The 25,200-nt window shown below is 47.6% G+C and overlaps 1 protein-coding gene across 2 annotated transcripts in view; it reads right to left on the bottom strand.

Moving 5' to 3' along the window:
* The window catches only part of GALNTL6 (polypeptide N-acetylgalactosaminyltransferase like 6), a 451,077-nt gene that overhangs the window by 25,814 nt on the left and 400,063 nt on the right, over window positions 1-25,200 (bottom strand). For both annotated transcript variants that reach the window (XM_054204217.1, XM_054204218.1), the window contains 2 exons: window positions 18,920-19,037; window positions 7,256-7,363 (listed from right to left, as the gene is read on the bottom strand). In XM_054204217.1, coding sequence (XP_054060192.1) covers window positions 7,256-7,363; window positions 18,920-19,037 — 226 coding nt within the window. The remainder of the gene's footprint in view (window positions 1-7,255; window positions 7,364-18,919; window positions 19,038-25,200) is intronic.

Genomic DNA, 25,200 nt, shown 5'->3' with positions numbered 1-25,200 from the left:
GGACTCCAGATGGACACCTGAGGAGCTTCTCAGGACCTATCCATGACGGACCAATGATAACTTGTTCTCTCCTGCCATTTCCAGTGAAAAATTTCTGTACGAGATTAAATAAGGCCCAATGGTATTTCAGTCGCTGCATATTTCTGTAGGTAAGGTTGTGACAGCTGTCACCTAGAAGCTGTGAGATGCACACAAAAGCGATGGCAACCACAGTCAGACTGATGCATCAGCTGTCATCAGTTGCCCATGAATCCATTCTTGTTATAATTAAGTTTTGTGTCACTGTGACAATTTCACTCTCTGGTAAATCCTTTACTGTCGGGCTTACATTTGGAGAGGTTTCCTTGGAGTCTGTATGAACTCACGCATCTAAGACTGTGACGTTGTTTTGTATTTTCACTCCGCAATAGTCTACACGACGGTAAGTCACAATGTCACCGATACCAGGACTGCACTAAAAGAGTTTAAATCACCTTGGCTGGAGAAAGACAGAGATAAATGAGGACTTCTCCACTTGAAAAAAAAAGAAATTTTTCCCTTTCAGTTTCCTCAGTGAGTGGGGAAGATGCATCTCTCTGATGAGATGACTCTTTCAGTGCGTAAGATCCTCTGTCATCTGCAAGAGACGTGACGCTACTCGAAGCGGCCCAGTGAGACGAAGGCAGGCGCTGCCCACGGGAATGGAAAAGCGGAGTGGGGCAGGGACAAGGCAAAGGGCAGACTCCTAACCATTCCCTCTAAGCAAGGTTTGGCTGGGTTGGTCCCAGATACGAGCGGGCAGTGCCACACGTCGCCCCGTGGCTGGTGTGGCAGCGGGGACGGGAGTGTCCCCTGGCTGTGAGCTGCTCCCCGCGGCCCCACAGCTCTGTCCCCCCGCTCCACCTCTTCTGCTCGACACCCTGCATCCACCCGATAAACTCACAGAAAAAATCTAATCACTGTTTTCACTTTCTCCAGATGTTCTACAGCAGACTTTTGTCATCCGCTGGCACTACAGCAGCACGATGGTTCTATCGTTTGCTTCATTTCACCTGCATAACCTGCTTTTTCAGCGCCTGTGCCTGTCTCGCTGTTTGCATGACACCAGCCTTGACCCCAATCCACAGCTTTACTGTTGTCAATATTAAACCACTACAGGAACATTTGGATCGTGTAACGAGCTCCTCTTGTCCTGCGTTTAATCTGAACGTTTTCCAGGAAGCTGGATGTCACCAGCTGGTGTTGTCTCGTTTGTCATGACAGTCATTTCTCTCACCGGCCAGGACAGCAAAAATCGCTTCTAATTACACCAATCAAATCTGAACCACCGCAGCACGTCTGAGGCCTGACTGTATTTCAGCCGTGAAATACAAGAGAGGATGAGACTGTTTATTTGCTAAAGATAACACAACACTCTCTGCGACAAGTGACATATTAATCTCTTTCCCTTCCTAGTAAAATTCCAGTGGGGTTATTTTCACTCCAACTACATCACCTTCCTAATTTAAATGTCTTTTTACTGTGTGTTTTGTGAAGCACAGCGCTGTTGCTCCCTCAAAATGGGTGCCCTGTTTACTTCTGGAAGCAGCCGTATTTCATTTGGCTGGCAATAACACAACACACAGCTTGTTTTACGTAAAACCCATTTAAAAAGCGCACTGGGGTCCATCCCGCCAAGACAGCGCTGCTGCATGTTCCTCCGGAATACGGGTAGCATAATGCCACGATAAATCATGACGGAGGAGGGGAACACAGGACTGGAGGAGCCCATCCGACGACTATGGGTTACTAGGAGAGAGGAGCCACGGGACCACGCTCCACAGCACGCACAGGCAGAAGAACCCTTCTTCCCTCCGTTCCATGCAAAGGTCCTTCCATCCACGTTGGAACACAACCATTTCTCCTTTCTCTGTATTTCTACAGCGAAAGCAGGAGAAAACACTTCCTGGACACCAATCGCAGCTTTGGGATGCTCAGGTCTCCCTAGCCAAGCTGCCCCCAGCAGTTCATTCTCAACAGGGGGGTCCATCGCTTCCCCTCCCTGCACAACCCCCTCTTGACGCAGGCTGTGCCAGTGGCCGCCAGCCGCTCCCCCGCTTGGCTGTCTCGCTTCGGTCCTTTACGCTCAACTGTGTTTAAAACTTAACCACGGTTCATTCCAGCGACGGTTTGTATTTGCGTGAAAACCCCGACCAAATAAAGAGACGTCTGCGGGTGCGAAAGAACTGCTCCTGCGGGGAGGCGAGCGTGCCAGCGGGGCGACAACGCTGGGGGCGCACAAATAGCTCTTGGGAACGACAGCACAGCTGGCGGAGCAGCAGGAGGCGATTCGTTCTCAGCCTGCAGCCTGCAAAGACCTAGAGCTGAAACTCCACACGTCACCTCAAAATGATTTCATTCTCCCGCTAAAGGTTTGCATCTCCGCTGCAAAAAAAAAAAGTTAAGATCTACACATTGGAAAAGAAGTGAAAAAAAAAAGCCAATCCCCAGCCCAGTGGCACCAGGCAGCATCTCTGCTGGTGGCCGGAGGGCTCAGTGGCCATGGGCAGGGTCCCAGCAGAGGGACAGTGTCACCTGGGGATTACTTGGTGACCAATGCCACGGGCACCTCCAGCACAGCCCACCTCGGCAGCCTCAGCAGAGCTCGAGGCTGGATTCCAAACCCCGTCCTTGGGCCACCCAACTCCAAATCCAGCCCTTGGCCACCCAGCTCGGGCTCCAGTTCGACGCATCCCCAAACGCAGCTGCCACCACCTCGACGTTTCCGTTGCCTACAGACACCGAGTTCTCCGTCGTCTTTGTATTTCGGATAGCTAAGCTGTTGCATTTATTAACTTAAAAGCAAAACTTCTGATCAGATTGGAAAAAATACAAAAAAGTAGCGTTTAAAAAAAATTACTTTGACTTTCTTGTACTTAAGGATGAGAAGATATTGATTTGAAGTTTTTCTTTGGGAAGTGCTCTGTTTGAGATTCTGGTTTAATTAATTTTAATGATGAATTTATAGATCTGTTCGATGAAAAAATGTTAGAATGGAAACTTGAAACTTGTGTTGTATAACCGTCATCATTATCATACGTTATAACTATGCTGTTCAAGAAGGGAACTCTCGTTTGAGTTATTATTTGCAGCAAAAAAAGAAAAGGGAGGAACTCGGCGTGAGGTTCAGAATCCCCAGGCTGCTGGGTCGGCATCCACGTGGGAGCTGCCCGGCCCTTTGGAGACGCGCAATGTGCCAGCGTGCTCTAGTTAATGCCAAAATGCTGGGTAAAATACCTGCAAACGACAAAAAATGTCTGTAGAGATATTTTGAAACTCCGAGTTCGTCTCTGCATATCGTATGGAGCAGTGAGCTTCTGTAGAAGAGACCTCTTACAGCTTCTATAGAATCATGAATAGAAAAAAAATCCCCCCCAAACGGGAAACTAAAATAAATAATAAACCGGGATACACCTACAAGAAACTGCTAATAAAATTTTAAAGTCTAATTTCATAGGTAACTGGCTAAAAGAAAGTGGCTTATCTAGAATTGTTAAAAATGAAGCAACACTCAAGACTACCACAAAGCAATTAAAATAATCCAGTAAAACAATTCGGGAGTTTTTAACAGGGCAACATCTCGCACAGGAGTTTAAGATTTGGGGGTTCATTCTCTACATGTTTTACCTAAAACAAACAGCCAAAATCGGTTGTCGGTCACTGGAGGTTTGTGCAGAGGTTGACAGGTTGGGAACGGATGAACAATTACGTGCTGCTTCCACTCGGCAAGGCGGAATCGGCGGCGCCGTCTGCCTGCCCATTGCTCTGGCTTTACCCGCGACTACCTGCGCGCTGGGGACTGGCTGCCTTTGGCAAGCAGCAACAGCTTCAGACACCTCCAGACAGCAAATACTCAGCTTTTTTATCTGCGTTTGGTTGTCACAGGCTGTTCCGTGAATCTACTACGCACGTTTACAGCTTGCTTCACTGCTGTTCTGTGCCACCAAACGGCTTCACTGACGGAGCATTTCATATGTGGAAGCTTTTCAATTTATGGGGAATGTGTCGGCAAAAAATATGGATAGGTCTTGAGTGACAGAGAAGAAGGTAAGAAATACGGTAAGAAGGACAAAGAAAACTGATGTCATGATACATACTATTGTGTGCGGTACAAGGGTTACTTGGTGGCTATTTATACAATTATACAATTAAACCATCTTATACAATGGTTATTTAGTGACGGGGAGGCAGGGCAGTGTTTTTGCCAAGTCTCTCATTTAATAAAGCCTATGTGACCCTCGTGCCGGGTCACAGCTCTTTAAAAAGACACCAAGATTGGTCAGGTATCACGTAGATACCCGAAACTGTGCGCTGCTAAAGGATCATAGAACCACAGAATCACTGAATGTGTCGGGTGGGAAGGGACCTCTAAAGGCCACCCAGTCCCACCCCCCTGCAGTAGCAGGGACATCTTCAACTAGACCAGGTCGCTCAGAGCCTCGTCCAGCCTGGCCTTGGATGTCTCCAGGGATGGGGCCTCCACCCCCTCTCTGGGCAACCTGGGCCAGTGTCTCACCACCCTCAGTGGAAAGAACTTCTTCCTAATGTCTCATCTAATCCTGCCCCGCTCTAGTTTAAACCATTGCCCCTCGTCCTATCGCGATATGCCCCTGCAAACAGCCCCTCCCCGTCCTTCCTGTAGGCCCCCTTCAGGTACTGCAAGGGGCTGGAAGGTCTCTCCAGAGCCTTCTCTTCTCCAGGCTGAACCCCCCCAGCTCTTTCAGCCCGTCTCTCTCAGGATATAGGGGGTGAGATCCCAAGGGAAGGTAAAAAACTCACTTGAAGCATTATTTGTTACAGGCAAACATAAAGAGCTTGCAAGGAAACCCCTGGCATGATCTGGGCTACGCCGGGGTCTGTCTAGAAGTTCTGTCCCCTTCCCAACTCCAGTCTCATCTCCCTTGTGCTGCCGCTGTGGGACAGGACGGGAAAACCTGCCATTCTGCAAGGTGGCATCTGGGCAAGGGGAAACTCCCCCTTGGTCAATGAAGGGGCTCGTGCAATGGTTTCTGCAATCACAGCCGGGTGTCCCAGGGCTCCCTCCTTTGTCTTCTGCATCTCCAGCATCCTCCTTCACACCGCAGAGGAGGGAAAAGGATTTAGCAAAAACCTTTGTGGAAACTACTTAGTAGTGAAAAGTATTGTTCCTGGTAGCAGGGAGAATACTTCCAGATACTCTTATTGTGTTAGTCATTATGCTCTTGCACTAGAGAGAAGTTTTAGATAAACACTCACGAGGGGTAGACTATTATCTTTGGAGGATGTAATATAATATTTGGCGGATAACGCAAAGACAGCTGAATTATCCAGGCCACTTCCGTGCCTACTTCCCTAGCATTATTGTGGCTAACGGCTCCATTTGGGGCAGTTTATTTGGAACCACAAGCGGTCTGTGTCAAAGGGACTGACACGCTGATGTCCTTGCTTTTCCTTTTCTGGCTGGGATGAGAGAAAGGGAGTATTTTTAGGTTTAAAAATACACACAATTTGATGGGTCAGGGACCAAACTCTCCTCCGTGGCTAGTTATTGAGATGCCCCAACCACTAAAATGTGCAGAAGAGCAGCTGCTCTTGGCAGCCGTGGCGCAGCGTGGCCTAATAGCAACGTTCTGCTTTAGAATATTGTACTGGGGAGAAGCTGGGAACCTGAGAGTTCAAATTTTCTTTCGGTGATAAAGACATGCCAGAAATTTCCCTAAGAATCATGTTTTGGACCCCTACCGCACAGAAGAAACGATCCATTATTGGAACGGGAAGGATAAGACCAGCCCCATCAGCACGCCGCCGTTTCCCACATGACACAGGGCAGTCAGCCTGCGCATGGGCAGGGATTTCATTTTTATAAGTGGGAAAACTTTTTTTGGTGATTTTTGGCGAATGATTTATTGAAATCAAGCTAGAATAAATGGCACGGGGAAGCTGCAGGCTGTGGCTAGCCGGTGCGCTCACGGTGCCTGCATGAAAGCTGGCTGAGTGTCCAACTGTGCGAGATGCTAACGCTCCGAACAGAAGTGATCACGTTTCGCTCCCGCAGGTAACGCCCGTGGTGGCACATTCTCCAATGAGACACTTTGTGCTCTAATGGAGAAAAAACAGAGGCTGAGCTTTGGATTTCTTATTTCAAGCCATGTGTGGGTTTTGCAGGGGACACGACAACCAACGCAGTGTATTTCAGCCAGCGCAAAACTCTGGATGGGGAAACTCAGACTACACAGAGCCACGCTGGGGGAAGGCAGCCACAGATCTCACAAATTAGCCAGTGCATGCCCCGTCACTGCCGCTAACACCACCACCGATCCCGTCACCCCATCCTGTGTCTCGCTGCCTGCGAGGATGCTCTCTTAAGGCAAATCTTCCTCCCCGCCAGGCTCCTTCCTCTGCTCCGGCTCCTACAGCCGTGTGGCACAGCACTGAAACCGGGAATATCTCCCCCTCAGAGCGAGAAATTCATTCATGCATTCATAACACATTTTCATTATTAAGAAAAAATATGATTCATAAAATATTACCCTGTGGCAATATGCAGACTTTAATATTAATGCCATTTTATTAAAAAAAAAAAAACAAAACTCCCCTAAACCAGAAAAGATTAAACTCGAGCATGAATAAATACTAGTGTCTGCCTGGGAGCTACATCTGAGCCCTTTGTCTCCCATCTTTTGACATCTCCAGAAAGTTACAGAAGGTTTTCTCCTGAGCAAAAAGCCCCTCCCGGGTACGGATGCGTTCGCAAGTCTTTGAGAAGTGTCTCAAGGTCTCACAATTCCTCCCTCACGCGGCCCTGAGCTGGCTGTGTTCCACAACCAGGTTTTACACAGTAATAATTAGACAGTGGCTCAAATCATCATTACTCCATTCTTTTGCCGCAGAAAACGGTCCTTTTGCAAGATTCTGCCCGTTCTGCTGACTGGTAACAAAATGTGCATTCAAGCTGGTCCTGCCTGTAAAAGCTACGACTGACAACACTGTGCGATTCGAGAACCGTACGCCCCGCGTCATTCTGGGGCCCTTTTGAACCATCACGAAACGCGTGTCGGTGCCGAGACGTCCGAACCGGTATTTTTAAGCTTCCATTTTATTCTTGGCAATCTTATCTCTGGAGGGCAGCGTAACCGCAGTGATGGCACATCTCATTTCAGGAAAATAAAGAAACATTCCTTTTCTATTTTAATGTTCACAGGGAACGAAGAGACTGACGATGGGCGAAAATGAAAACCAGCAGGACCCAGTTACTCACCCGTGCCAGGCTGGTTCCAGAAGGGACTTTATAGGGGACGTACTTCCTGTAGATGTGCCCAACACGAGAGCATGGAACGTCAAACATGCCACCGCCGCACATCCACACCTGGGAAGGGGACAGAACACAAACCACAGAATGATTCCTGGAAACAAATGGGGCAAAAAAAGGCGTTTTATGCAATAGGTCTGTGAAAACGACACGTGGTTCTGTGCAGACCCCAGCCCCAGTGGTGGCCTTCTCCATGCTGATGGCTGGGGTTAGGCAACGGGGTGGAACCTCACTGCCCAAAAGCAGATTAGGTGCGAAATAAAATCATAAACCATAGTTAGTAGCAGAGTATGTTCAAAATAAAATCATAAAACATGTTTAGAATATCTACCGACAGCTCTCCTGCAACACAACCAAGATATTACTGTGTCTGTTTAAAACATACAGGACTAAAATTGGAAAAGAAGGCTGTGTGAGTAAAGCAAGCCATCGATCAGAAGTATTTTTTTTTTCCAAAACACTTGGCTTATATTTTGTTTTGAACAGCGAATACAGAGCTCAAATACGGAGATGCTCTTCATTTTGTAAGGAAAAAGGAACAAAAGCTAGTTTCCTTCTGATCAAATTTATGTAGGCAGAGAAGGAAGACCATGCCGCTACATCTCATCGTTAACGCCTTACTACTGACCGAGATGGAACCATCTGGAGCTCACAGGTTGGATGCGTCAGGTCTGAGCAACCAAAACTCACCCAACGCTGAGGGGAGCTGCAAATACTTCATGGCTCTACAAATCCAGCTGTATCCCGACGGGCAGCCAGTAAGGAATCCCTCACGGTTCCTCACCTGCCATGACTTGGTTTTCCCAGGTGTCCGTGAGAGGAAGGCTGTGTGCCGTGTCAGAGGGATGGCGACCGTGCCAGTAACCCCTGGGGGCATCATCTCCTGTGCTCTGGTGTAGAAACGCCAGCCACCAAAGTCCAGCGTGGCTATTCGATGACTTACGTAGTGTACTGACAGCTTTCATAACTTACCCAGTTCAAACAAAGCAATTCCATGTTGCAAATCAGGGAATTGGAAAACAACAACAACAACAACCACCCCCAGCATCCCCAAGCAGGACGCTTTAAGTGTCCTAAAAGCAACCGCACCGCAAGAGTTTACAGTTAAGTTAGAGTGAAAATTAATTTAGAGTATTACAAAAATTATTTCCTAATCCTGGCAAAACAAGGTTTTGTCGCCCACAACTTCACAGCAGAATGGCTGTTATTCCACTTGTGGTCTCAGCTTTCAGCCTTTAGACTGAAAACAAAAAGCCTCATCCCCCTCCCACCCAATTTAAAACAAAATTGCACCAAAGCTGAGCAAGAGAGAAGGCCGGTCCTTTCCATGTCTCTTTATGTGGACACACATAAAGATGCTTCATGAAACATCTCCATGAATCTGGATGAGAATTTAGGTCCGTGCATTACGTGTATGAAGGAATTTTATCCGTTTTTGATCCCCTCTGGAGCGAAGGGCATGAAATAGGTTTGCGACTGAGGCTAAAGCAGAGCAGAACATAGACAACTGAAGTTTCACCAACAACTTCCATACAGAAAGGAGTTCATCCGAAAGCTGATACGCCCCGAATTAAAACAATGGGAAACAGACCCTTAAAAAAAAAGGTACCGGAAAATGTGATGTGATCACAAACACGTGACATTCTGCACGAAGCCTGCGGAGAGCAATGTGCATCTGCACACTTTTTTACCATACGCTTCTCAGTCCATCTCTTTAGCCCTGCCCACCAGCTGGCTGTAGCTACTGGCTTTTTGAAGTCTCAGGAAAACAGAATGATTAATTCCGTTCATTTGAAACAATGGTGAAAATGGGCAAGAGTTTGGCCTCTTTGGCTCTGCTCGCCGGTTTGTGTTGCAGGGGGTGTATCGGCCTGGTTCTGGGGTGAGCTCGGGACTAGATTTTAGTGACCTGAACACGCAGATGCCAAACACCCAACGTGGGGTCTGCAATATGGGTGGCTGAGTGGGACAAAGCACTTGCTGAAGGTGGCACGTGGAATTCAGCCCCTGAGGCTGACTGTGCTATTCACGTGGAGGATGGAGAAAACAGGGGGTGGAGAGCAAAGTTTTGAGTTGCAAAGGGGTTTAGGAAGCTGCTGCTTCTGGGTCACTTGTGTTTTAGCCCTTACAAGCCCTTAGCTGTGAGCGACGGCATCCAGCTGGCACCTGGTAAGTGTTGGAAGATCTGCACCACATTACAGGATAGACCTACGTACGCTAGTGTACATGGATAAGGAAGGTTTGAAACCACAGAAGGTGGGACAAGATGACATGCTTGGCTTTGTCCTGAAACTCCATGGACACCCGTGCATGGTAGGGTAAAGCTGAGGGCGACCCTCCACCTCCCGACACGGCCAGTGAACTCTGAGCCGAGGGCCAGGAGCTCCTGGTGCCAGCCCGAGAACAGCATCTCCTGGTGCATCGCAGGAGAGGAGGCCAACTGTCCTGCTTGGTGGCACGGGGTGACCAAGGCAGCTGCCCGGGGCATTGCTGCCAAATGATTCTGCACATACGTTTTACAAGGGCATGTAGTGATAGGATGAGGGGTGATGCCTTCAAACTCAAAGAGGGGAGACTGAGATGAGATGTGAGGCAGAAATTCTTGGCTGTGAGGGCGGTGAGCCCCTGGCCCAGGGTGCCCAGAGAAGCTGTGGCTGCCCCATCCCTGGAGGGGTTCAAGGCCAGGTTGGACGGGGCTTGGAGCAACCTGGGCTGGTGGGAGGTGTCCCTGCCCAGGGCAGGGGGTGCCACTGGGGGGGCTTGAAGGTCCCTTCCCACCCAAACCAGTCTGTGATTCGATGTTTCTGTGTTGACAGTTGACAGAACCAAGAGTATTTGAGTATGTGTGGGGATATCCCCTCTGCCTCCCACCCAGCACAGTCCTCGGGGAGGAAATTTACTGGTGGGTTGGAAATGGGGACCCAAACGAGCGCTCTGCCTCCTCGCCAGAACAGCTCCTTACCGCCCGGAGCAGTCCTGCAATGCCATGTAGGCACGTTCGTTATTTTCTTTTCAAAAACATTTTGTAAAATTTGCTGCTGAAAGAAAACCTTGAAGTCCTTACCTGTTCAATCCCATGCTGCCTAATTCACTGGAAAACATGTTCGTAAACATCAAAAATCTTAAAAATGGTACTGATAAAATAAGTTGGGTAATGCCATAGTTAAAAAAAAATGTTATTCACCTTTCTACTGATCCTTCATTTGGATGTCACATCATTTGCACCCGCTTTAGCAGGCACCTCCTCTCCGTGGCTGTCTCCGAACGACCCAGTGCCCCAATGAAAGCGCAGACCTAAATTTACTATTTGCTCCTGTTTTCTGAATTAAAGTGTTATTTCAAAGGACAGACAAGATATTACAGTGATTAATCAAGGTTTCTTAGCCTTTGAAGAGTGGATACGACAGCGGTTTGACTCAGAGGAAGGTCAGCCCCAGAATAAATTTAAAAGACAAGAAAGCAGATAAATATATATAGAGAGAGGCCAGTATTACTTTAACGCAGCCGACGAGAGCCGAAGGAGACATATATTGCATTTCCTCTGAAGCAGCAGGATAGCAGTACGAAAAATAAGAAAAGAAAAGGAGAAAAGGAATTAGAAAAAAACCCCTGTCAGATATGCTGAGGCAATAACGGGTGGGAGGAAATAACACTTTGTGTGAGGCTCAGATTTGATAGATATGAAACTCAAAAACGCTGTGCTGCACCTGGGGTGCGCCGTGCAGGGTAATTGAAATGAATCAGGGGCTGCCTTGGAGGACATTTAGCAGCTGTTCCTGTTTATCTTTTAGCTTCAGAATGATTTTAAAAGCATTTTTTATATTTTCCTGGGAAGATCGATTCTGGCAACTTTGTCTTTAAAATGTGCACTTTTATGTCACCTGCGCTAAACGCAAGAAATTGGAGAATGACTTCTGCCTTAAATATTACAGAGCCCCAGCGATCGAGGAAAGGGATGCAGGTGGCGTGGCACATTGGCCAAACGATTCCACACCACCGATGCCACTCTGCGCATCTAAGGAGCGGGCAATGAGCCTCTCGGCATGGCCAACGCCTCCTTCCTACAAGAGCCACAAGTCCGCGCTGCAGCTGAGGTATATAAAACATGGACAAAACCCAAACGATGCAATGTCAGCTTGGAAAGGTCAAAAGAAGAGTGGTTTATGTGTCAACTCTACACTACACGGCACTTTATAGAGCTCCTTCCAGCAGAGTGTTGTGAGACATTTCAGAGGGATGGTTGAAGCCAATGGGAAGCATCAACGCGGCGTTGGAGGAGCTGGTGCTGCAGCTACGGGGCTTGGCTCCTGACTGGGGCTTCGGTGTCAGATCACACAGAATCCCAGACTGGCCGGGGTTGGCAGGGCCCTCTGGAGATCACCCAGTCCCACCCCTGCCAGAGCAGGGTAACCCAGAGCAGGTGGCACAGGAACGCGTCCAGGCGGGTTTGGGATGTCTCCAGAGACGGAGACTCCCCCACCTCTCTGGGCAGCCTGTGCCAGGGCTCTGCCACCCTCACAGCAAAGAAGTTCCTCCTCGTGTTGAGATGGAACTTCCTGTGGTCAAGTTTGTGCCCGTTACCCCTTGTCCTGTCCCCGGGCACCACTGAGAAGAGCCTGACCCCATCCTCCTGACACCCCCCCGTCAGTATTTATAAGTGTTGATAAGATCCCCCCTCAGTCGTCTTTTTTGGCTTTTGGGTGAACCACCTTCTTTTCACGTCATTTCTTTGTCTTTAAAATTGAGTTCTGCTTGCTCTTGTGTTTTTTTTGTTTTGTTTTGTGTTGTTTTTTTAATCCCCTGCCTTATCTATCTAGTTTATGAGCGATCCAGCCCGGGGACTATCTGGAAAATGTAAACACGGTGCACGGGAGAAGGAGACCCAGGCCATAGGCTGCACCGCCACCGCAACCACCGCCCGGGAGACGCGTGGCTGTTGGCGGGGAGGAGGCGCTGCTGTGGAACGGGAACAGCAACATCCAGCAAATCATGGAAAAGACTGAGGGGGGACTGAATGAATTTTGGATCGGACTTCAAAAACTAATTGAGAAACAACACGGAGGGTCAGTAACAAGAGAGGCAACAGGGAGAGACACAGAAATGGACGGGAACAGCAAACACAGCGCACGGGTGGGAGAGGAATATGAAGCATGGCAGGCAACGCTGCCAGCTCGGCGCCCTGAGCGTTGTGCAGGAAGCACAGACTACAAACAGGAGAGGGGTATCACCACAGCGGGGCTGAAGGAGTTGTAGAAAATACGAATATAAAAACTCTGTGGGATTTTTCAGTCACTCTTCCTGAAATATAAGCCAAAAGAACAGACTTAGCAGTTGTGGAAAAGGAGAAAGAAGAATGCTTTCCTGTCAATTTTTCCATGTAGTGGGAACGCTCAGCTAAATGCAGGAAAAAAACTGAAAAACAGGATCACTGACTGCAAATCCGCAGTCAATGGGTTCACAAACAGCAGAACCGCTCGCTTGTGGCGCAGTGGGGATTCCTGTCAGGGGTATTCAAACTGTACCGTGTAAACTGGGAACTGACGACTGCGGATACTTCAACAGTACTCACCGGCACCTCTAAAATGTTGTGAAAAGTGGCAATATTCCATGTTTGTCAGCTCTTCATACAGGTTTCAACCGCATTGAGAGGGGTAACGCTCCCCCATGCCCTGTCTCCTGCCAAGACTGCCAGCAGTGGAGGGAAGGAATAACGATGATGATAATGACGATAAAGAAAGGGGCTAATGAACTTGGGAAACAGGGATGAAGAGCATCTGGAAGATGTGTCGGCACGGATAAGGACGAACCAATTCTAGATACGGGTGACTGGCTCGGGCGGCACCATCAGCACTTTTGTTAAAGTGTGATTTATGATGCCTAAGGAACGTCCAGGGCAAAGGATCTTCAGCAAACGCAGGAAATGAGAGTCTCTTACCGCTCTATATTTTGGAGATTACTACCATAAACTGTGCCTTTCCAACAGATTTAAATTAAGGATTTCCTAAATAGTGGCTTCCCTGGTTATTGAGAGGAGACGCTACCGATCAGGCCAGGGCCAGCGCTTTGCCAGCTTTCACACGCTGAAGAGCAGCGTCAGCAAGATACCAGACATCTTTTTAATCAAAAAATTGATCCCGGGGTTATGCTGACAAAAAAATTAAAATGCTGCGCATTATTTCTTATGTAAAAATTAATCTAAGCAACTATTTAATGAAGAGGTCGTATTCGGAGACGCGGGCTGTGGCTGCCCCACCGCCACTGAACGTGGGAACCGCAGTGGTTCCGCATGGCAGCTGGTGCTGCGCTCGCTGCAACGTTTCCCAGCAAGACAGGAACAAAAGAGAAATACGTCGGGTTTTTGTAGTCGAGGAAATAAAGGTCAAGCAAATTTTTAAGCTGCAGAGGTTGTTTTTTTTTAAACCCGTCTCCCTGTGTTCCTGACAGCTCAGCACCTGGAACAGGCATGCCTGAAGCCGGAGGAAGTTTCCTTTCCTGCTATGGCAGGGTTCCAAACGTCACAGAAACACAATGAAGTGTTCTGTATTTTGGAGACACTTACCGAATTGCACCGCAGTACATTTAGATTCACTGTGGACTCACTCTCTGTAGTATCTCTCTTTTTTCCATCGAACACCCTTTCCCCCACGCACACACAAACATCTCCTTTTGCTCACACCGCCCAACTTCTGTCCCCGTACGACGAGATAATGCCACCTCCCCCCCAGAAAAAGGCCGCGCTCTGCACTGAGCCCTGTGTCTGTCACCCCCGGTCACACAGAATCATAGAATCCTGGAATCGCCTGGGTTGGAAGGGACCGTTCAGAGCATCGAGTCCAACCATCTACCTAACGCTGACAAAACCCATCACTATACCATATCTCTAAGCACTACGTCTGCCCGGCTTTTAAATCCCTCCAGGGAAGGTGCCTCAACCCGCAGAGAAACATCAACATCGACACTTTCCCCCCAAGCTGCCCAGCCTGAGCACCCTTCCTAAACGTGGTTCGACCCCTTCTCCTCGGGAGCTGCTGCCCAGCTCCCCAGGCAACCACTTTTCCTGCTAATCCAATTTTTAATCAGTCCTTGAAGTCTGTCTTAGCGCCTTGAACCCATAAAGCAACATGGCTCTGCTATTATTAGTGGTTCCTTCGAGCTCGCACGATGGCCCTGGACCCAGCGCCAGCCGTCCATCCCTTGCGTGTCTGGGGTCTGCAAAGCAGAGCAGAGGAGTCGGTATGAAGTTCACGATGAAGCAGCTAATAATTCCCTACGTCAGAGGACTTTAGACAAACTATTTCACTGAGTCTTGCCTAGCAGAGATGTAGCCACCATACTTTTCTGAAAGATGCCCTTTCTCTGACTCTCTAAGCGCACGCTTTCACTTGTGGCTTCCCACCTGCCTTGGGGCAAACACTTCTGCAAGTGGAGTTGTGGAGGTGACTGTGGGTGTCTCTGGTCAGTAACGCAGAGGCTTTTGGTCGAGAAGATGCTTTTTCTTAACAGGGTATTGATCATCAAGTGATCTTTTCCCCTTGGCGTGCGAACGTTTCTGTGGGGTGAAGTTTCATTCCAACATCTCAGAAATCCTCCAAATAAAATTAGGCCAGAGAATATCAAACATGTACTGTTTCTTAAGCATCATTCCACATTTGCCACCAGTGAATTCGGACATATAAACATGATATTTAACACACACGTTTACCAAAATGCATCCTTAACATACCCTCAGCTTACCTTTGCGTCAAAATATCAGTGGTTCTAATTAGAGACACACGCCACAGTGGTCTATGCCACAGTACCTGGACCTGCTGTGAAAATGCTCAGCAGAAGGGTCCGTCAATCCGTGGGGTTTAAAATGCATCACTGAGCAGAGGACGAGAAACGCCCTGGTCGCGCTGCTCCTCCAGCCCATGGAGCCGGGCACGGGTCAGGATGAATCACAGAATCCCATAATGGTGGGGGTTGGAAGGGCCCTCTGGAGATCACCCAGTCCCACCCCTGCCAGAGCAGGGTCACCCAGAGCAGGTGGCACAGGAACGCGTCCAGGCGGGGTTGGGATGTCTCCAGAGACGGAGACTCCCCCACCTCTCTGGGCAGCCTGTGCCAGGGCTCTGCCTCCCTCACAGCAAAGAAGTTCCTCCTCGTGTTGAGATGGAACTTCCTGTGGTCAATTTGTGCCCGTTACCCCTTGTCCTGTCCCCGGGCACCACTGAAAAGAGCCTGGCCCCATCCTCCTGACACCCACCCTTTAGCTCTTGCTGAGCATTGATGACATCCCCTCTCAGCCTGATCTTCTCCAGCGGAACAGCCCCAGGGCTCTCAGCCTTTCCTCAGCACAGAGGTGCTCCAGGCCCCTGATCACCATCGTAGCCCCTGCTGAACTCTCTCCAGCAGTTCCCTGTCCTCCTGGAACTGGGGAGCCCAGAACCGGACCCAGTGCTCCAGCTGTGGCCTCCCCAGGGCAGAGCAGAGGGGGAGGATGACCTCCCTCCACCTGCTGGCCATGCACTTCTTAATGCACGCAAAAGGAACACCACGTCTGTCACTGAGGTTAAAGCTCAGCTTGAAACAGTCCTCTAAATGTGAATTTCCCACGATTACAAGAGATTTCAAATCAGCTGCTTTCCACGAATTTTTAATGGAAACGAGTCATGTTTTTTGCAAAATATTAGGAATTAAAGGAGTTAAAGAAGAAAGGAGTGAGGACAGCTAAATGTCTGGTGGTTAGACATGTTCTTGAGGCAGGATATAACTATTTGCCAAGCAAAATTCCATTAACGTGAGACATGACACCAACACAGGGTACCCATCCCACGGCACTTCCACGGGCCATGGACGTGGACACTCTAAGCAAGGGTCAGATGTAGTTTCAGACCCACTCAAGCAGCCGAGGGAACTGGACCAGGATGGTCGTCTGGCTTCTTCACTGACTTTGTGAATAACAGACAGATGGCAAGTCTGCCATCTTCCCAAGTTTTGTCAATAAAGCCGGTAAATTAAACCGTCTGGCTAACTTGTCCCCACTGAAATAGGTTTTAAGATGACTGAATCTACAGCTACAGTAGAAACTGTTGAAGCAGAAACCTTTCCCAAGCTGATATTGGTGATTCTGCCATAATAAAAACCAGTCCTTTTGATTTCTCCCTCCCGCCTCCATGATTTTTCTCCCTTTTTTTGCCATTCCAAACAAAACATCAGCCTTCCTTTTAAAACTTACATCTGTTAAATTCTTCAAAGAGAAAGTTGTTCCTATTTGTCCATCATTTACAAAGAGTATTTTTTTCTTCTTTTAACACTAATAAGAAAGGACAGGGACCCCAAGGTCGGTATATACTAATGAGATGAACCAGGAGATACGACTGAAATGAGCCCAGTGTGACACAGCTGCCTCCAAAAAAATCCATCACTTGAGCAAAACACCCTGGGACAATCTAGGATCTCAATTTCCAGCACTGTTACCATGGTTTCTGTACAAAGACTGGAGAACATCACAAGAATATTCTTTGTGACGACAAATAAAAAGAATATTTGAGACAGGATAATGAAATCTTGGGTGACCTGTCAGAGACCGTCGTGACAGCTACCAGTGACTACTTACATTTGCCTCTGAAACAACCTGAATGGACAGAATGTAAATCAATATATTCTAAATACACTGCCTAGCCACTGGGTTTGCCCTGCCTTCCTGTTTTATTTTGCTGGGGTATAAAAATGATTTGGAGAAACGTGAGAGTAGCACGGTTAATAGAAACCACTTTGTTGTTCTTGGTAATTGCTGTGAAGACAGCTTGGCCATCCCGTGCCGGGTCACGCCGTATGTTTTGCTCCACAGAATGGCTTCGGCTCTACTGTTTTAATCACTGTTGAAACTCAGATGCGGCGAGATGTATGATATTAGTCATGGCTGACATACCAGATTTATTTACTGAGCTTCACCCTGCCGGAGTTTGGAAGTAGGCTGGAAAGGTCCCGAAGCTAAATGTGAATTCTAGTTTCAGTTCCAAGCTTTACCCAAGTATGCTTGACTCAATTCATCTATGTCATTAAATGCTAACAAGTCACTGAAAATCTTTCCATGTAGAGGCCGTGAGGTGAAGTTCTTAAGTCTTTGGGTATACTGGAACATAATAAACTTATTTTTCAAAATTAGACATGTTAGTCATTTCAAACTAATGCAAATACCCATTTCTCATGTGGAAAGCAACAAGACTTTCAACTTGATGCGTGAAAGCCAAGTAACTGATCTGAATACACATCGGCACAAGGGATCTGAGGGTGTATCACGGCTGGTTGTACATAACCTGAGCACCTGAAAACTCCCTACATTTCATCATTACAATCATTGAAATGCAATTTAAAAAATCACCTGATTTTGAAAATTTGGCCAGTAGATAACAGCTCACAGCAGCTGAGCTGATCTAGTGATTCACTGCTGTGGAAAGGGGTCCTTCTTCCTACAACTTTCTCTTTCCATTCCCACTCATTTCCCCCAGCAGACTCCAGCTTGCCCCCAGCGATGATTAAACTTGTTGAGCTGGGCAGAAAATCGTGCAATTTTCTTTTTCTCTGGATTAGTTCTCTCCTGGCATATTGAGCTGAGCTCAACACTTGAGCATGAAGTAAATGCAGTGTCTGAGAGAAGGTAAGTGGAGAAGACTTGATGGAAGGAACAAGGTAGAACCTCACTCTTTGATGGTGGTAAGCTACCAGGCCTTCAGAGGGAACTGCATGCAGTGAGATTTTTGTACGGCTTCTGGAGCACATATTTATGGCATAGTTCTCTGTGAAATTAGTGGAAATTCCTAAAGAAAAAAATGTAGTATTGTACTAAACTAATTTTACTTAAAAGACAAAAGCCAGTATGAATGACGGCATCATCCTGGTGGACAACAGGATGACCGTTAGCCAGCAATGTGCCCTCGTGACCAAGAAGGCCAACGGCATCCTGGGGGGCATTAAATAGAGCATGGCCAGCAGGTGGAGAGGTCATCCTCCCCCTCTGCTCTGCCCCGGGGAGGCCACAGCTGGAGCACTGGGGCCAGTGCTGGGCTCCCCGGCTCAAGAAGGACAGGGAACTGCTGGAGAGGGGACAGCAAAGGGCCACCAAGATGCTGAGGGGACTGGAACACCTCTCTGATGAAGAAAGGCTGAGGGACTTGGGTCTCTTCAGTCTGTAAAAGAGACGGCTGAGGGGGGATCTTATCAACACTTATAAATACTGACAGGGTGGGTGTCAGGAGGATGGGGCCAGGCTCTTCTCAGTGGTGCCCAGGGGCAGGACAAGGGGCAATGGGTGCAAACTTGACCATAGGGAGTTCCACCTAAACATGAGGAGGAACTTCTTTGCTGTGAGGGTGGCAGAGCCCTGGCACAGGCTGCCCAGAGAGGTGGTGGAGTCTCCGTCTCTGGAGACATCCCAACCCCGCCTGGACGCGTTCCTGTGCCACCTGCTCTGGGTGACCCTGCTCTGGCAGGGGTGGGACTGGGTGATCTCCTGAGGGCCCTTCCAACCCTATGATTCTGTGATTCTATCATCACAAAGCACCTGAGAAACAAAAATCCAGAGGTGTAAGACTATACAGAAGTATTGTATAAAGTGACTTGATGACTTACCTTAAAGGAGATTTCATACTGCTCTCCTCCCCATATTTCTAATCCTGGATCATATCCTCCCAGCTCCCAAAACCATTCCCGGTTAACGGCAAATAGACCTCCAGCCATTACAGGAGACCTGAAAGAAGAGTAAAACAAAGCGTGAAAGACAGGAACCGCCACGCCATGCTTGAAAAACTGAGATCAGCCATGTACACGGACAGGCAAGAACGAGGATGTTTGGACCGTGTGTTTGTGTGAAAGTACCTGGTCTGGCTTCCACAATGGGAAAGTTACGGAAGGTGCAGACAAAGGGTACTGTAAACAATCAACATCTACCTTTATTCACCCCAAAGTGGACTCTAGCTGAGAAATGGGCAACGTGATAAACAGTAGACAGACACAGAGCAAGGCAGACAGTCATGCACAAACTCCTTTTTAAAAAAAAAGAATTCTATTCATTACTAAATAAACCCATATAACCCAGGAACAGAAAGGGACTCCGGAAACCTGCCAAAGCATTTAATGCAACCCTGGTACCGCACACGAAGTAATTCACATTTAAGAGTCAGCAAAACTTTTCAGTTCACGTCAGTCTCGTAGGTGCTGGCTGGAGAAAGGACGGCTACAGAGCAGCCACGGGGAGCGAAACATCTGCTTTTCTACAGCAGCGGTTACAGCTCCTAAACTCTGTCTCACAGTGGTATTTTAACTCATAGGCAAATAAGTCGCTGTGTTTCCCATGTTTCCATTTATTCCATGAATAAACACCTGGAATTTACTTGAATTAACTCAGCCCTTTCCGCAAATAATCTAGAAAACAAACGGGACATTTAAAGTTAATGTTAGAGAATATTCCTGAAAAGTGCATTTTAAATTTATAAGCAGGCATTTTTGTACTGGAAACTAAGAGTTTTCTGAGTTGTTGTTGGTTTTTTTTTTTTTCCCCCACTACCAAGAAGACCGTGTTTCTAATGCAGTAAATAGATTGACAACTCTCAGGATGTAAATGTTGCTCGCTGACTCCTGGAAGCTGTAGTGGAAGGGGGATATGAAAGGATCTACACGGAGCAGGAAGGAGACAAGAGGCTGACGAAAATCCCAACCCAACTGTTCAACCCAACCGACGCGGGCCAGCCCTCGCCTTAGGAGCGAAAGGCTCGAAGGGACGCGCTCCTGTGGCTGGCTGACCAGCAAGAGACGACGGCCAACGAACCGACACCTGGACGTGCCATGGGCTTTGTGACACTACGGCCACTGCGGGAAAATCAGCCCCTCCAGGGGCACTCGGGTTGGGAATTACTGCTGGTGGCTTGCCTGGGGCTATGGGAGCAGATGGCACCACCCCCGAAGGACCGACTGGGAAATAACAACGTCATCCGGGGCCACTGATTTAGGACTTGGCAGTGAAGGCAGGACTGGTGGGTGTCACAGGAGCCTGTGCAAGAGTCAGACGTTCATTAAAGAGGACATCAAGCGAACGGAACAACATTCTGCCATATTTTCTCTGCCTTAACACTTTCTATACTGCTGTCTTCTCTCCAGGCCAGTGGAGAAGACACAACAGCAAGCAGACGCTGGGTGTCCTCAGCTACCATTAGGACACCAGCAACGCCCCCTCCCCCCATAAATGTTAAAAGATGTTCCTCTCATCTGCATTCATAGTAATGAAAAACATTACAGATATTTTACCTTTCACTTCTATAAGATAGTTTTAGAAAAATATATATGTATTAGATTATACCTTCTATTAACCTACCCACTTTCACGAGCAGGGAGCTCTGTTTTTAACAGACTAATTCTATTTTCCTTGAGAGGTTATACTTTTAAAAGCACACAGAAGCTCTGTGAAACAAAGCTGCAATATCCTAACCGGCAAGGCCGCGCACTGTAACATACACTGAATGTTAATACTTTTTTACTTTTATTGACATTTCGTACCTCAAATATTGACTGTTCCTTCCACATATGAATAAGTTCAATGGACATTTTATTAGGAACCTTCCCCTGGGGATTCTGACTACTACAATATATTTTCAATTCCTACCGAAGTAAATCTAATTACAACACGCCCTTTGTGACTCCAGGTTCTAAATAATCAAAACACAATGTCCTTTTATAAAGATGGACTTGCATGGAGAATGCTTATAAGGAAATCTTTACTGGCAGAAGAAATGACGTCCCAGTGGTGATGGGGGGAATGCAGGATTTCTCTAATTCTCTGAGGTACGACAACCTCCGTGAGCATTTCTCTTGACACAGCTGATGGCCTGTGAAAGAGACAATCCCCGCAAGGGCATCAGATGGAAGACAAAAGGATCCGAGACTTCCAATTGCAAAGTACTTGGCAGATACTTATTAATGATACTGCAGAACTAACCTGTAGATTTTTCCAGTGGCAATGTTGGGTAAAGAAACCCCGTGCTATTTAGATGCTAGTTTGTGAACGTTCAGAAGGTTTATTACAACCAGCAAAACTACCAGTGACCGGAGCAGCTGCAAACTCGTATTTCTTGCACTTACTTAAAAAAAAAAAAGAAAAAAGATACTTCATGTAATGTTGGTCCATCCTTTTTCATTCCACAGTACGTTCTGACGCGTGCTGCTTTGAGGAAGAGTGATGGAGAGGACAGACAGGGCGGTCTGTTGGCTCTCACTGGGGTGCGCTGAGGAACGGGCTGTGTGACACCGGCCGGGTGGCACAGGGCGCGCGTCCCACCCCTGCCACGAGCTGCTGCGGGACGGGCTTCAATCCTCTCCAAAGCACCAAAACAAGAGCCGGTCCTACAGCCATGACCGAGATGAAAAGCCCTTTTGTAGTCAGCAGGGTCACTCGCGCAGATAAGAACTGCACTGAGCACAAAGGAGAAGAATTAATCTCCTGTTTAATGGCTTCCGTGGAGAAATGTCAAGTACAATGCTATGTTTGTAGAAGTCATTTTTCACTAAATGTCCAACTCAGACACTTAAACAATCCGACTTGAGCTACCGTTGCGTAATATTATTTGAGTAATCACAGTGGAAAGCTGTAAAATAGTCAAAACCTTAAAAGGCCAAAGACTCCCGAAACATCAGAAAAGGTGAAATGGCTAAAGCTGCTAAACTTAACAATACTTATAAAAACCTCCCATGCACAGACTCACTGACTATACCTTGGAGAACAATATTGCAAGTAAAAGCTGATCCAAAAATGGCCCAAGAGGTCATGGATTCCTGTGCTGAGACGGAAAGAGAGTCTGATTTAGTAGGACTGCAAAAAAACCCCACCCCAAGAAAATTAATTTTTGCAAAAAAAGACAGACTGAGGAAATGGCCGGCAAACGCTTAGTGTGAAAGGCGTATAAAAGTGCACTAAAAGAAGCATAACAGTAGCTGAACTGTAGCCAGGAAAGAATTTTGTAACTTCCCATGATTTACCTGCAGAGGAAGAAAAGAGACCATTTACAAATTTTCAAGGTAAGAGAAGGAATGCCACGGACTGAAAAGGAGCGTGAAGTTGCCTGCATTAGAAACGTACGCGGCACACTGCGAACACGTGAAGTGTGTGGCAGGGTTTGGAATCCTTACATCGCAAGAGGGATATATACGATGGATCTGAAGAATTCCTGAAGATGTGAAAAGGAAAGAGGAGCTTTGAGGCGTGCAGAAAAACACTTAGGAAATGAAAATGGGAAAGCACCTGAGCTAGATGAAGTGTGCGGTGGGTACGCTGATGTTGAGACTGGAAGGCGCCCAACGCATGACACATTATTTAGTGTCACGTGTCAGTAGGTGAACCTAGGTTTGTGTCGCCTGTTACTCAATACCGAGAAAATATGACACTGTGTGTCGATCACTGTGGAACTGAGATGCTGCTGCATACCGGGATGCTTTGGAGAGGACTGCTAGGAATCACCTGCCTGGAATGGCTGACATTTGGTCACCTGAAAGGAGGGGGTAGCCAGGGGGGGTCGGGCTCTTCTCCCAAGGAACAGGCCATGGGACAAGGGGGAACGGCCCCAAGTTGCACCAGGGGAGGTTTAGGATGGATATTGGGAACAATTCTTACCTGGAAAGGGCTGTCAAGCATTGGAAGAGGCTGCCCAGGGCAGTGGTGGAGTCGCCATCCCTGGAGGGATTTCAAAGCCGGGCAGACGTGGTGCTGAGGGACACGGGTAATGGTGGGCTTGGCAGTGCTGGGTTAATGGTTGGGCTTGATCATCTTAAAGGTCTTTTCCAACCAAAACGATTCTATGATTCTGTGATTATAATCGTATCCAGCGGATGGCACATCGCACTATGCGTTTCTCTGCGCAACCCAGAGTGATCGAGGGCTCTGTGCTGAACTACTGAACAGACGAATGCCAGGAAGAGGCGTCCACCCCACGCGGGAGATGTTAGACAATCACATCTCCAGCGCCAAACCAGCTGGCGGGCCGTACAGCACTGGGGTAAGCCTCTGCTGCCGCAGGAGTCGGGTCCTGCTGACCCGGGGGAGGCACAGAAGAGATGGAGGAGGAGGAGGAAGCGAGCTGTGGTGCTGCTGGCACAGTGACAGTCCCCAAAACGACCGGTGACCCACCGAGCACGGCTGGGAGCTGGGCTTGTGCATGGTTCATGGAGAACGTGAATGTCCCGTCAATGGAGGAGGTGCCCCTCCAGCCCTGCGATACCGCACCAGGGCACCTCACAGAGCCAAGAGACTCAAACCCCCCTTTCAGAGGTTACGGAGCAGCGACTCCCGACACTGCACTGAAAAAAGCAAACTGCCGCAGCTGACACTGACCCCCGATAATAAAAGGCTCTTATAAAACTAAAAATTAAAATCTATGTATCTGTAATGTAAGAGACAGACTCGGTCACTCACATGAAGTGAAGTGAGTGCAGAAATAAAAGAAACTGAAATTAAGATTAGTTGATGAAATGGCAAGGCAGTGATGTAGATAAATAAAATAAATGACAAAAACATGAACTTAAAGGTTGCTCCAGCTGAAGATAAATCGAGGGACAGATTCTATATTGTGCATAGAAAAAGATGTCTGATGGAGCTGGAATGAATAGATTCAGCTTACTGAATTTTTCAAGAAGAAATACAAAAAAACTAGATTGTTTTATATACTTAACTTTTTAACCAAATAAATTTAAAAATGTATTTTTAAATGTGCTGACTTTTTAACATTTAATATTTCCGTAAGACACTGTTTTCTTTTATCCATTCTAACAACACGAGTAATCTCCACGTTAATAAAATCACCAAAATTTAACCAGTCGAGCCAGTATCTGTGACATTAGCCTGTGGGATTTACTCTTTCTTTTTTTCCTCAAGAACAAACGTCCCGTCTTCTGGACAACTTTTCCCCTTGATGAATTTGTGCCCCTCTCTGCACCAAAGGATCCCACAGGTTTTGCAAACCGCCGCATTCCTGATGTCCACATCATTATCTCCCCGGAGAGTCCAGAAACAGTATCTTGAAATAAACGGCAGATCAAGTACGTCCGGGAAGGGTCTGTGTTACAGACACGGCACGTCGCCAGCTCGCGTTCTTCCTCTCGTAATATACGCACCCTGAAGTCCCGACTGTTCCCACTGAGGCACCCCAGCAATTCTCCCAAAGCAAACTGAAGCTACTCTCGCCCAAATTCGAATGTGCAGGCTCCTTCTATATATCCAGCTGCTTTCAGTAACCTGCATTCTCTTATTAAACTGGTGTATAATTTTATCGCCTCTCTTAAGCAGCTGGGATATTCCCGTGCTAGTTTTTCTCTGCTATACCTTTCTAATGAGTTGTTTGCAAAATCCATCCTACGTTGATAGGTTTAATACAGAGGCGCACCGTCTCCACCTCACCCACAACAAATACCTGCACATACGCGTGCACGTTTCATACCTTCCTACTCACTGGCAGCAGTCGGTTATTCCACAAGTGGTAATTAGACGGTGAGACACCTGTCCTTTCAGAGGCATAGCACTAAAACTTCACCCATGTGTATTTCTGTGCTAAACGTTCTCCTGATTTTTTTCTGAAAACAAACTCTAACATATTCAGCCGAAAAGAGCACTCCCCCACAGGCTAGCACAAAATTACTAACTTTGCAATGATAAATGTCTTGTTTTTAAAGCCTTTCCATTCCAATTCTAGTCAATGTTGACAACGAAACCACTCTCTTTTCCACAGCAGAGCTGCATTCAGATTAATCTGAGTTCTGTTTTGTTTTAACATAAAGTAACGTGTTTCCTGGACGACTCGAAGCTGCGCAATGCCAGCGTGGCTGGAGCGCGGGTGTGGACCCAGCAGCACCCACCGGGGACAGTGGCTGCTCGT

Source organism: Rissa tridactyla, chromosome 5 (assembly GCF_028500815.1).
Source record: "Rissa tridactyla isolate bRisTri1 chromosome 5, bRisTri1.patW.cur.20221130, whole genome shotgun sequence".
Lineage (NCBI taxonomy): Eukaryota > Metazoa > Chordata > Aves > Charadriiformes > Laridae > Rissa > Rissa tridactyla.
The sequence above is the reverse complement of the archived record's forward strand: the minus strand, read 5'-3'. Positions and strand labels throughout refer to the sequence as shown.